This window comes from Podarcis bocagei, assembly GCF_964188305.1.
Source record: "Podarcis bocagei genome assembly, chromosome: 7".
NCBI lineage: Eukaryota > Metazoa > Chordata > Lepidosauria > Squamata > Lacertidae > Podarcis > Podarcis bocagei.
The window spans coordinates 78,041,622-78,055,217 of NC_138132.1; the positions used below are offsets into that span (position 1 = coordinate 78,041,622).

General features: G+C 44.9%; 1 protein-coding gene across 9 annotated transcripts in view; it reads left to right on the forward strand.

Moving 5' to 3' along the window:
- KIF1B (kinesin family member 1B) overlaps window positions 1–13,596 on the forward strand; it is a 138,937-nt gene that overhangs the window by 111,854 nt on the left and 13,487 nt on the right. For all 9 annotated transcript variants that reach the window (XM_081201347.1, XM_081201350.1, XM_081201351.1 and 6 more), the window contains 12 exons: window positions 1,148–1,233; window positions 1,345–1,474; window positions 2,940–3,102; window positions 3,510–3,600; window positions 3,890–4,008; window positions 4,655–4,710; window positions 6,715–6,823; window positions 8,359–8,425; window positions 8,976–9,060; window positions 10,584–10,689; window positions 12,326–12,440; window positions 12,594–12,727. In XM_081201347.1, coding sequence (XP_081057473.1) covers window positions 1,148–1,233; window positions 1,345–1,474; window positions 2,940–3,102; window positions 3,510–3,600; window positions 3,890–4,008; window positions 4,655–4,710; window positions 6,715–6,823; window positions 8,359–8,425; window positions 8,976–9,060; window positions 10,584–10,689; window positions 12,326–12,440; window positions 12,594–12,727 — 1,261 coding nt within the window. The remainder of the gene's footprint in view (window positions 1–1,147; window positions 1,234–1,344; window positions 1,475–2,939; window positions 3,103–3,509; window positions 3,601–3,889; window positions 4,009–4,654; window positions 4,711–6,714; window positions 6,824–8,358; window positions 8,426–8,975; window positions 9,061–10,583; window positions 10,690–12,325; window positions 12,441–12,593; window positions 12,728–13,596) is intronic.

A 13,596-nucleotide genomic window follows, 5' to 3' on the forward strand; every position in this document is an offset into this window, starting at 1 on the left:
GGTGCTGTGCTTACACTCTGCTCTTCCATGATTCCTCATGGGAGCTTCTTTCAGCACAAGGGCCACATTCCCTTCTTGCCAGTCTTCCAACTCTATGATTCTGGGGGCCTCCTAGAATCAGAAACAGGTGGGGCAGCGGATGCTCATTTATCTTTATACAATCATCTTGTTTCTACACATCCCCTCTCTGCCTGTCCTCCAGGCAACCAAGAGGCATGATCAGGGTTCAAGGGCAGATTCTAGCCAGGCATAAGTGGACCAATAAGGGTGCAAAGCAGGGTGTGTGTTGTGTGTGGCCTGGTTAGAGCCCCAAAGGCTGCTTAAAGAGGCCTGAGGTTCCCTATCCCTGCCTTTTGCAATCCCATGCTGGTGACAGAGCCTCTCCAGTTCACCCTACTTGTGGTCTCCTAGTTTACAACAATTCATCTAACGCTGAACACAGTAGCTGCTTTCCCCCCTTTGTGCCAAACTTAAGAAAACGGTGGCTGATTTTCTTTGGTAGCTCAGTTCACATCTCTGTCCTTCAGTAAGGAATAACATAAGATATTTTCCAGGGTTGTGAAATTATTTATACAGTGCAGTCTAGTGGTTAGAGTGTCGGATTGAGGCCTGGGAGACCTGGGTTCAGATCCCTTGCTCAGCCATGAAACTCACTGAGCCAGTCAATTTCTCTCAGCCTAACCTACCTCACAGAGTTATTGTGAGAACGAAAAGGAGAAGAGTGTGGGAAGAACCAAGCTCCTTAGAGGAAAGGTGTGCTATAAGTGCAATAATAAATAAAATGAACAAGATCAACTGAATAGCTGAGTATTGTAAACGAATAGCTGAATTCTACATTTTTAAACGGCCTACTATAGTTTCTTTGAAAATCTAATTGCTCATCAGATTGCTGTATCCATTCCCAGGGCCGGATTCAAGTAAATAGTTGTGCTAGCTCAGCCAGTCCCACTAGTGCAGTAGGGCTTCCTCCCTCTCGTTTCCCCATGCACTCTCCCATTAGCTCGGGGGGGGGGGTTGCAGAACCTCTAAAACAGCACTTGGGCGGGAGAGAGGGGAGATGTTCTGCCTGGAAGGCCAAAATGCTCACATTGATGGAGCAATCATAATCACATGATGTTGAATTCCTCCCTATGTTTTGTTCTTTTAGCTGACGAAGAAGCCCCTGACTATGGATCTGGTGTTCGGCAGTCAGGCACCGCTAAAATCTCATTTGATAACGAGTATTTTAACAAGGTAACCCGCGACTTAAACGAGCTCTTGTATCTGTGTGTTCCAGTCCCTTCTGGTGTAGAAAGCGGACAGAAGACTAACTTATCGCTCCTCTCTCCCTTTTGGTTGGCTCAGAGCAACTTTACGTCGGTTGCGATGACCCGTTCTGGATTGTCCTTGGAGGAACTGCGAATTGTAGAAGGTCAGGGCCAGAGTTCAGAGGTCATCACCCCTCCTGAGGAAATCAACAGAATGAATGACATGGGTAAGTGATGCAGCTCTTAGGAAAGGTGGGACAGGGTAAACGGAGGCTTTACGTTGAATTAGGGTTAAGTGCAGGATCAAAACAACAACAGACCCATGCAGACTGGGGAGCCTGTGGTCCTCTAGATGTTGCTGGAGTCCAACCCCTTACCATCCTTGACCATACTGGCTATGGCTGATGGGAGTTGGAGTCCAAGAACATCTGGAGGGCCTGGTTTTAATCAGTGTTAATAAAAGCCAATGCAGCCACTCATGAAGAGACACAGCAAGGAGCCTCCTTTCTAGATGGTGCTCCCAGGAGCCTTTAATCCAGAGGTGAGGAACCTGCAGCCCTTCAGTTCTTGCTGGAATCCAGCCTCCATCATCCCTGACCATTGACCTTGCTGGCTTCTGGAGCTGGTATCACATAACATCCAGGAGGGCCACAGGTTCACCATCCCTGGCCTAAACTCTGCAGTACAATAACAACACATACTTTTTATTATCATTACAACACTTAATTCTTGATTTAAAAAATATGCATTGCCATTTGTGTGAACCTAAACCTCAAGTAAAAGTATCAAGACATATCTAAAAATAGCCCCGAAGCTGATAACATTAGCACCTAGCACACCTCCCCCTGCCCTGCAGTCTTTTTATATGACAACCCCAAAGGCCAAAAGGTCCCCTCATAGTTCTTCTGGAAGCAGATCCATTATGAAGGTTCTGGGACCAGGGGAGGGCAAGCAAGGCAGGCGGATCAGGGCAGGGGCACGAGTGGCCCTCCGGATGTTTTTGCACTACAACTCTTGCCATCCCTGATCACTGGCCAGGGCTGATGGGAGCTGGGACATCAACAGCATCTGGAGGGCACCATGTTGTTGACCCCTGATTTAGAGGTGGGTGTGTAGCTTCCTGAGGGACACGGGTGGCGCAGTGGATTTAATCACAGAGCCTAGGACTTGCCAATCAGAAGGTCAGCAGTTCGAATCCCCGCGACGGGGTGAGCTCCCGTTGCTCGGTCCGTGCTCCTGCCAATCTAGCAGTTCGAAAGCACGTCAAAGTGCAAGTAGATAAATAGGTACCGCTCCGACGGGAAGGTAAACGGCGTTTACGTGTGCTGCTCTGGTTCGCCAGAAGCGGCTTAGTCATGCTAGCCACATGACCCGGAAGCTGTACACCGGCTCCCTTGGCCAATAAAGCGAGATGAGCGCTGCAACCCCAGAATCGGTCACGACTGGACCTAATGGTCAGGGTCAGGGATGTAGCTTCCTCCCTTCCCATCCCACATTGAGCCTGAAGAGCTGCTGTCAGTACAGGGATGGACCCAAATAGTCTGACTTGGCATGAAGCAGCCTCCTGTGTCCTTGAAGCATCTTGGGAAATTCAGATGCCGTTTTGAGCAGCTGCTTGGTGAAAGCGCCCCATGACACTGAGGAGCAGGAAAACCCTGACTGTCTCATGACTCAATCCTCCCCCTTTTTCAGACCTGAAGTCTGGCTCGTTGCTGGATGGCAAGATGGCCATGGAAGGCTTTACCGAAGAAGTTGGCGACCACCTAAAACTGGGAAGCGTCTTTACTTTCCGGGTGACAGTGCTGCAAGCCAGCGGCATCCTCCCGGAATATGCAGACATCTTCTGCCAATTCAAGTAAGTTTCACCTGCAGTGAGCAACAGTAGTATCTGTGGGTCAGAGTCTTAGTCATTGTTTTGGAAATTCTTAGCTGTTTGGGAACTGCCGTCCAAGGGTGAACCTAACCCATTCCGGGGGTCCACAGACAGAGGAGTGTGGCTTACTAGCCAGAGCCTCTTGTTTGACTTTGCTTCCAATTCCTCAAGGCCTCTAACTAGCATGGAAGGAGGGTGGGCAAACTTTCCTGAGGTTGGGGCAACAGCATATTTTAATGAGCATTTTGACCTCTCTGTCAAACTTCCTGCAAAAGTGGGGTGGGGAACCTTTTTAAACTATGGAGCAGTAGTTCTCTTCACGACAACCTTCCAGAATAGGTGACAAAGCATTCTTTTGCTAAACTGGATTGCATTTTTTGTTGCCCTAGCTTTCTGCATCGACATGATGAAGCATTCTCTACTGAACCTCTCAAAAACAATGGCCGAGGGGCGCCTCTTGGTTTTTATCACGTCCAGAACGTAAGTGGAAGTGGGTCTGCTTCTGATGGGTGACCTCCTGGTCTGTCACTGTTGTGGGGGGGGGGGGCATGTTCTATCTCTTGGGAGTCAGAATAGCACAGCTTTGACGTTTTCTGTAAGGGGGTAGTTAGTGCGGATATGTGACAAAGCTGTAGCTGGATCAGACCCTGTATACATTCCAAATAGAGTTAAGCCATCCATCTCTTGTCAGATGCAGTGGCTGGGGCTTTTGATTGGCTGAAGACATATAAAGCCAGACTGATGCCGTGCTTATTGTCTCTTTCGATAGATTTCTGTGGAAGTGACAGAATCCTTTGTAGAATACATCAAGACGAAGCCTATAGTATTTGAAGTCTTTGGACATTATCAGCAACATCCGCTCCATCTTCAGGGACAGGATCTCATCAGGTATTAGTGTATGGATGTCCTCTGATTAGGTCAGAATGGGAAAAAATGTAAAGGATAGCCTGGATTTGCAAATAATTCCTTAGGGAAGCATTTGGCCACCTGCCCACTCGCTCTGCTTATCTGCCTTCCTCTCCCTTCCTTTGCCACTACTAGTATAGCAGTTCTTATTCTCTTCCTTTTCCTAGCCTTTAAACGGATTTTAAAGGCTAGAGGAAGGGGAGTAAGTTTCACGTGCGACTGCTATAGTGCTGCCTTGTGAATTAACACAGTGCAGCACTCTGGTGTCTGCATTTTCAATTCTGATTTTGCTCCCCCTTCCAGAGAGAAGAATTCAGGGGGTAGAGGGGGAGAGAGTTTATTGCCACACTGTAGCGCTAAAGCCAGCTGTATGGTTAGCCTGAGACCGGTCTGTAACCACCATATTACCTGAAGAATATCTGAAGAGGTGTGCATGCACACGATAGCTTATACTGTACCCAGAACAAACTTAGTTGGTCTCTAAGGTTCTACTGGACAATTTTATTATTTTTATTTATTTATTTCAACTGCGTCAGACCAACAAGGCTACCTACCTGAATCTAGCACCATATTACAATGAGGGTTGGGAAGGACCTCCAGAGGATTAACCTGCTTCCTTTCTCCACAGCCCCCGACAGCCATCCCGCCGATACTTTCCTCCCCCCATGCCTCTCTCGAAACCAGGTAAGAACAACTTTTCACTGACTCGTCTCTGTTAGTGTATGTAAAATGCAAGACTGCCTACCTGTCTTCAGCCTGCAATATAAGAAAAGAATCAATTAGAACCGATATGGAACCGTTTTCCTGAGGGAATCCCAGTTTACTCTTGTTTTTTGTTATAGAAGTTTCTTGCCCACAAAATCATTTATTATCCTACCTGCCAACATCTACTTACGTTTTCGACTCGAAGGGGTGGGGAACAAGAAGACCCAAATTTGCTACAACTTCCCTATGTAATTACCTGGATGCAGACTTTGCTCGCCTTTGATGAGCACCTGTTTGTAATCCTGCGGAGTTCCCTTCAGTTCATATTCCAAACCAGGGAGGTATTTTTAAGGGTTGAGGGGCTGGTTGAGTAAGCAACTCATCGGTTCCAGACACGTCATTCAGCCTGCTTTATTTATTTATAGCAGCCTTCTATCCGGTGAGGCTCAGGAATTATGAGAAACCAAAAAAATCAGTGCAGTTTTGAAAGGTTTAGTTTGCCCATCTTGATTCAAAATGGCATCCGGTTGTATCTAAACATATACAAAAACCTTCTAGATCTTGGGAACCACTGTGCAAAATTTGGTTACAATATCTTAAGTGGTGTCCAAATGCAGATTGTAGAAACAATTTCTCAAAATATTTAGTAGATGTTGATTTATCTAAAGACTAGCCTCCTCCTCATCCACATAGCTCCATTCTCACTAATAACTCACTGACCCAAGCTTGCTGCAACAATCCCATATCTTTCTTTGTTTTTCGTTTTGGTTGTGCATGTTGACTTCTTGTGTTCATTTCTCCCCTCTTCTTCTCCTGCTCCCAATCTCCTTGGTCTGTCCCTTTCCCCTCCTCGCCTCCCTATTGCCTGCTGGCCCTTCATCCCTTACTTGCCACATCCTCCTCCTCCCACTGCCTTTTCCAGACCATGAGAGAAAAATTGAGTTGATCAGGTATCTCATGTCTGGCTATGTAAACGTGCATGTGCTGAACACGTTCTCCGAGCACGCCAACGTGCTTGCCTCCTCTGCCGCGGCAGCTTTCCAGGATGGGGCCGACCAGCTGCCACCTTTCCTCTTTCTGCCTGTCCCCAGCTGTCAGACCGAGCGCTTCCCCAAGCGAGATGGTTAGTAGCCGGATGCCGTCTGTGATAGATGTAGGAACAGCCCCTCCTTACCTTTTCCCTGGCCTTTCTGCATCCATCGGTGGTGTGTCCAGGGAAAGGCCAGCACTGGGCAGTTATATATGCCTTTCCAGGATTTTGTGGTGGTAGTCTTGTGGTACAGTCTTGTGAATCCTACAGGACCTCATTAGAATCCTTAGTTTCTCTTCCTTTTCATTGTAGATTTATTGTAACTATGGGGATTAAGGACTGCATCCTACTAAACTTTACTCAGAGTAGATGCATTGAAATTAATGCCCATGTCCATTCACTCCAACGGCAAGGAGGAAAGTACTGGTGGTATAATAATACCATGGTGCAACCCACCTCAGATTGGGGCACAATCCTTTTGTGGAGCCTGGAGCATCAGTTGAAGGCTTGACAGCCTTGACTAGCTGTATTTGCATGTATTGGTAAGCCATAAACCATAGCTTTACTGTACACAAGTGAAATAGTGCCCACTTCACTCCTCCTAGCTCACACTGGAAGGAAACAAACCACACCCACCAGTTTGATGTTATGAATGAACCATGGGTATGAATTGTTTAGGTCTGAACAAATCACATTCTGTAGCTAAGGCTTACTGATTGTGGTTTATTTGGAGCAAAGCAAGCCACATCCCCCAGTTTGAGTTTTGGTGACACTAAGTTGGTGTGGTGGTTTATTTCCTTCCAGTGTGACCCTCTTAGGTATAATCAAAGTAAACCATGGTTTACTGTGACATGTGAACTGAGTCATTGTGTGACCCATTGGTAATAATCCCAAGGAATTCTCCTTCCTATTGCCTTGTGCAGTTTTTGTAAGCTGGCCTTTTTCTCTTTCAGTCCCAGCTACCAAGCTCAACACAGTGAGTAAGCCCAACTTGGGACAGAGCATGACCAAATACGACCTCCTTGTCTGGTTTGAGATCAGCGAGTTGGAGCCGACTGGAGAGTGAGTTCCACCTCCTCCTCATCTCTCCTGTGTTTGTTTTATTCCAACAATGTATATCCTGCTTAACATCGTTGTATCTAAGCAGTATGTTATAAAATTACAGTAGAGAGAAAATCAATTGAAGTTTACCGTAAAATCAGAAAGCTTACTTAAAATAGCTGCTGAATTTAAAAAAAAAAAAAAGACTGACAATCCCGGGACCGGGGGGAGGGGACGCTGGAAGAAGATTGGATTGCTTTTATTTTATTATATCTTTTTTATATTATTACTACTAGAAATGTTTTATGAATTTTGGGGAAATGTTGAGATGAAATTACTTGGCTCTTGTAAAAATGTCTAAAGAATCTGGCAAAAAGGTAATGGTTATGAGAAGTTGGCAAAAAAGATTTAAGTTTTAAGCTCTAAGGTCGTTTTTATAAGACAAGATGATAATAGAGTAAGGTAACGTAATGATAAAATATTATGAATTATGGAAAGGATTTGCTGTGACAATTATTAATTAAGATACAAGAGATGGGAGGAGGAGGAGGTCATGGAAAGAAGGTAACGGAAATTGGAGAATTTGAAAGTGATGGTTTTATTTTCTCTTTTTCTTTTTGTGTTTTTGTCTTTTTTTCTCTTTTTTGTAATGTTGTCTTTTTTTCTGTGTAATTTTAAAAAAAATTGTGTTTCAATAAATATTTTTTTTAAAAAAAAAAGCTGCTGAATTAAGCCAGATGTCTGAAGTTCAATAGGGAGTTCTGATATCAGCTGGGAGGGAGTTTTGCAGAATTCAGCCCACTGTTCTGAACTCATGGCTCCTGATGGATGTGAGCTGTGTGTCAGAGCCTTTGTGGGGTGGGCACAAACAGTGACTCCTTAAGACCTCAGTGATTGGGCAGGGATATAAGGAATCAGGCAGTCCTTAAAGTATCCTGGACTCAAGTTGTTAAGGGCCTTGTAAATGAAGACAAGAGCCTTGAAGCTAGCCTGGTGGCCACATGGGTATTGGAATGCTTGAATAGCTTGAACAACCCTTTCTATCTGCAGGGGGCTGTTCTACTATGATCCTGCGGGAACATAAGAGACTGCTTCCTGGGAAACTCTGCCTTCACATTTTCCAGGGGTTGAAGCCGTGTGGACTCGTAGTCCTGGATTTCTGCTTGTGCCCTCTCCATGGCTAGCAACATTTCAAATAATGCAAAAGAAGAGAGGGCATGCACATGGCACAATTCACATTATTTATAGACAAGTGGTGGAATTTGGCTCTTTGTGGTGCTGAATTGTGACTTGCTTTACTGTGGTGCAATGCAGTCCTGTACATCCAGTTCTCATCACGCTCTTCAGACCCTCCCCCTTTCTGGTAATTGTGAGAGGAGAAGAGGCTGCCTCACCTTATTTTTGAGGGGCAGGCCATTGTATGGGTTTTTGTTAGGATGCTGTTTCCCATGAATCCTTTAGAAGGAAGGTTGGTTAAATGATCTCTCTGATTATGCAGGTGTCCTTCTTTCTTTCTCTCATCTGGCTGTTTGCACTCTTCTTTTTCTCCTCTGCAGATACATTCCTGCTATTGTTGACCACACTGGAGGTCTACCTTGCCAGGGGACGTTTTTGCTTCACCAGGTACTCCGATGCTTGAATCTGAGGGTCTGCTAAATTGCCAGGTCTTCTGTCTGTAAGCAGAAAGACATCTTATCATACAAGAGCATGAGAAGAGGCTGCTGGATCAGGCCAGCCCATCCAGGCCAACATCCTGTTCTCACAGTGGTATTCAGAAGCATTAGTACCTCCCACTGTGGCTGTAGAGCATAGCTATTGTGATTACTAGCCATTGATAGCCTTATCCACCATAAATTTGTCCAATCTTATTTTATAACCCTCCAAGTTGGTGGCTGTCACTGCCCCCTGTGGGAGTGAGTTCCATAGTTTAACTATGTGCCGAGTGAATAAGCTGTTTCTTTTATCTGCCCTGAATCATCCAGCGTTCAGCTTCCAACTCCAGCTCCCATCAACCCTGATTATTCTCCCTGCTGGCTGGGGGCTGATTGGAGCTGGAGTCCAGCAACCTTCAAAGGGCCTCAGGTTTCCCACCCTACATCCAACCAGCTAATTGTTGCAGCCCTGCTATAAAGCTGCAGAGGAGACTTAAGTTTTGCTCCTTCATTTCCTCCAGGGAATCCAGCGCCGGATCACAGTCACCATCATCCATGAGAAAGGAAACGAGCTACACTGGAAGGATGTGCGAGAGCTGGTGGTTGGTAAGTTCTCCTCCCTCTCTTTACTTTTCTTTTACAATCAGGATCCATTCTGGCTTCTCTTCAGACTGTTTCACATTCAAAAGAACAGCAGCCCCTCTGCAAGCAGTGCCAGCTCTCTTCCAAATACACCTCAATATACCAAAATGACCACACTGATTGAACGCTCATCAGTCTCATGTTAGCCTTTTTTAAAACCATCATTTCTGTTTTCCCTGGCTAGGAAGAAATGGATGTGTGCTGTGTAAGAGCCAGTGTAGTGTAATGGCTAGAGCGTTGGCATGGGACCTGGAAGACCAGGGTTCAAATTCCTCCCCCCCCCCGCCTTGAAGCTCACTGGGTGTGACCTTGAGGCCAGTCACTGTCTCTCTCAGCCTAGTCTACTTCACAGAGTTGTTGTGGGGATTAATTGAGGAGGGGGAGAGATACGTACGCCACGTTGAACTCTTTGGAGAAAAAAGTGGCCAAGAAATGTAGTAAGTAAATAAATAATGCAACAAGCCATTTTGGGGTTTTTTTTAGTGTTTGGGAAGATCACTTCTGAGTATGGAATGTTATGGTGAGGGAAAGTGTGAAGCTTAAGGAAGCATGGAATGACTGGATAGATGGTTGTGAGAATTTGGGCAATTGGGAGAGAGCGGAGGGTGGGATCAGAACCTGTGTGAGTGTCAGAGAAACTTGCATATGAAGGTATGGCCATAGAAAACTGCTCTCTCTCTCTCTCTCTTTTTGGAAAAGTGACAATGTTCCTTCTAGGACAGAATGGATTCAAAAACTGGTTGAATATGCAGAGTTGGACAGTTTATCGGAAAAAATGAAAAATAAACCAAAACATTAATTCATTTCTAAGTGGGAAGTAGTTAAAATATATTTGAAAAATAATTGTCGCATACAACTCTGTTGTAGCATTCAAATAACATCTGTAGTAGTTGGTAGTAAGAATCAAGACCACAGATAATTAAATATTTATAGTTTAGGCTTTGATAACAATCTGACAAGTTTTGGCAATAAGTTAATAATGAATATGTGAAATATGGAGTGGATGGGAAGTTGTACGTAAAGTAAGAAGATATTCTTTATTCTATTCTATTAGATTTTCTTTCTTTTAGTTGATTCGTTTTATATTTTTGTATTAATGGATGATGAAGAATTTTTCTTTTGTTTATTTCAATTAAGCAAATATAGATCTATAGATTATATATAGAAATGAATGAATGAATGAAAGAAAAGAAAACTGCTTTTTACCAAAATAAATCAGCTTTATTCAGACATTGGCCTGGTTGGCTTGTATTGCCAAGCAATTAGGGTTATGTGCTTGAACCTTTCCCATCTCTTCTGCAAGAACACCAGGAGCACCTGCTTCCATTAAAGATGCTGTTCCATGTGGGGACCCATGGAGAAATTCACGCTCCCAATCTCACCGAAAGGTCAAGCGGCCTTCCACCTGGATACTGCTTCTGCCTAGTGTGGCTCTAAGCTAAATAAATTCCCATCCTGCATTTTGACTCCCTCCACTTTTTCTTCAGGGCGCATCAGAAACAAAGCCGAAGTAGATGAAGCTGCAGTGGATGCGATCCTGTCTCTGAATATCATCTCTGCAAAATACCTGAGAACTTCCCACAGCTCTAACAGGTAATAAGATTTCCCCAACAGCCTGCCTGGCAAGGCAGAACCCTCTCCTCTTGACTCACCTAGGTCAGGTATTTGAAGCTGCATGTCAGAAAGGACCCCCAAGCCGAAATCCTTGTATCCTGAGCCAATGTGGACTGAAATTAAAATAAAATAACTCAGAGGAAAGGGTTGTAAGTGTATCTCTTCTCACTTCCTCATTCGGAAAGTAGTTCCACCCTGGAAGAATTAACGCTTCATTATTTGCTTAAAAGTCATGGGGTAGAAGAACATATTAGCTGTTGGTCTCTATTGTTTAGGCATCCTGGACACAACTCCCTTCCCGCCCCCCTTCTTGGACGACAGCAGGGATGGGGACGATATGGCCCTCCGGGTGTTCGTTGGACTACAGCTCCCACCACCCATTGGCCATGATTCCTGAGGCTGATGGGAGTTGGAGTCCCAACAACAGCTTCCTCTTCCCTGACTAGACAAAGGCAGCTGTGCACCCCCAGCTTGCAGGTGTGGTGCTGCCCTCTTGTGTCACGAAACAGGTACTGACACTAGACTGGTTATTCTATCAGCTCACATCCACACACTACATTTAAAGGACTCTTGTGCCACTTTTAACAGCCCTGGCTGCCCCCGCCCTGCAAAAATAATAATAATAATAATAATAAATCCTGGGAAATGTAGTTTGTTAAGGGTGCTTGGAATTATAGCTCTGCAAAGTGCAGGGTCTCCTAACTCTCTTGACGCCCTTAACGAAGTACCCTTCCCAGGATTCTTTGGCAGAGAAGCCAAGTAGTATACGTTTGCTTAAATAGTATGGTGTGGACCTTTGGCTAAGTCAAAGGTTTAGCTCAGGGTTTGGCTCAATCTTTGGGGATGTGGGAGCAGTAACAATTTATTTTGTGCTTTTTAAAAAAGTGTTATCTATGAATGTGGGTTTTTTTGGGTTGCTGCTTGCCTGTCCTTTCTTTTTTTCTGTTTTCTTTGTCTGCTTGTTTCTTCTCCCTCTCTGCTGTTCTTGCTTTGGGCTGCACTAATAAAAGCTTTCTGTGTCTTCACAGGCTCTTCCTTGATAAGGATATGCCTAGGTATTTTCAGTTTGTTTTCCTTTGTGCATACAGCTTCTGGCTTCAACAGAATGCTGTTATGCCTCTTCCCTTTCCCATCAGTAGTTAGTCCTTAGCAAATCTCCTAGCTCTGCTGTGTGAGTATTCTGTCTTCTCCTCGTTTCCCCACTGTGTGCAGGAGGCGACAGATGCTCCATTTGTCAGCTGAACAAATGAAAAACACACACGGAGCCCTCTTTTCCTTCTTGTATTCCTTGTACTGTCTCAGATTGTGGTTTCCCAATTAAGATCTGGTTACCCTTTTTGTTTCCATGCTGGCTAGCCTATCCTAGGAGTCACTGTTGCACACAAGAATAATATTAGTAGTAACAATAATAAATAATTGTATATTGCTGTCTTATGAGGCACATGCCCCACCTAGTTTTAGATGCAGTTCCAAAAGCTTCTATTTGTATTGCTGGGAGGAGACCACTACCTCTGACCAAAGAAGGGAGGCCTTCTACAACAATGCTTGTCAGTGGTCTGCTCAGAGGTCCATTTTTTAAAAAACCATGGCTTTGTTTCTGTTCTGTTCCCTTCAGGACTTTCTACCGTTTTGAGGCAGTCTGGGACAGTTCCCTCCATAACTCCCTCCTTTTGAACCGGGTGACCCCCTATGGAGAGAAGATCTACATGACCCTCTCAGCTTACCTGGAGGTGAGTTATCTCATGTCCCCCACACTGGTTGGATCTAGAATCAGGTGGAAGAAAATATCTGACAGAGGGTGGTACCCAGTGTTAGTCCTAGAACACTTGCACACTGGTTTAGTTGAGAGGGTAAACAGCTGCATGGCTCTCTTTTCCTTTCAGCTGGACCACTGCATCCAGCCAGCTGTCATCACCAAGGATGTCTGCATGGTTTTCTACTCTCGAGATGCCAAGATTTCACCCCCTCGCTCACTGCGCAGTCTCTTTGGCAGTGGCTATTCCAAATCTCCAGATTCGTAAGTTGAATAAGTTGTGTCATGTATCAGCGTTGTGTGTATGGGCTGAGGGGTGTGGATTCTGAATGGATCAGCTTGCTGTTCTGCAGGGATTGTTGATTAAATGAGGTGTGGAGTTGGGTGTCTCCCAGTGGTATCGTGGTCCAGGGTCGCTGAGGGTCTGCAGTAGTCACTGAGAAGAATTCTTCTCATCCTTTGTGCTCATTGCAGCCAATCAGAGTGAAAGGAGGTGAGTCAGCTGCTGAGGATTGGCTCCTGGGCTCACTCTGAAGAAGGCACATGGAAAGAACACCAAGCTGTTGTTGTTCTATAGGCTCCAAAGCTAAGCATTTGGGAACACTGAAAACACTAGGTGTTTCAGTTTCAAGAGAATGGTGTGCACGTTTATTATATTTATTTATGACTTTCCCATACCACCTTTCATTTGAGGGTCACAGGACAGCTTATAATATAAAAGCACAAAAATGCACACCATAGTAACAAACAAAACACCTCCCCCCAAGTTTCAAAGGCCATAGATTGTTTAATTAGCCAAGGTGAGCCTCCCTGGGGAGAGCATTCCAAAAGTGAGGCGCCACTGCAGAAAAGGCCCATTCTCGTGTTGCCGCCCTCTGAACCTCTCATGGAGGAAGCACACGAACAAGGGCCTCAGATGATGGTCGTGGTTTGTTACATATAGTGGAATTTCAAGGAAAACACAACTTAAGTCAGTCTGAAAGAAGATATTGAAACAGTCCAAATCATTTGTCCAGTACATGCACAGAAAATAGTAGATCTAGCTGAAAGGCAACACACAGAGATCTGCCTTGACCATTACAATGCAACACTAATAATTATGATGATGATGATGATGATGATGATGATCTTAG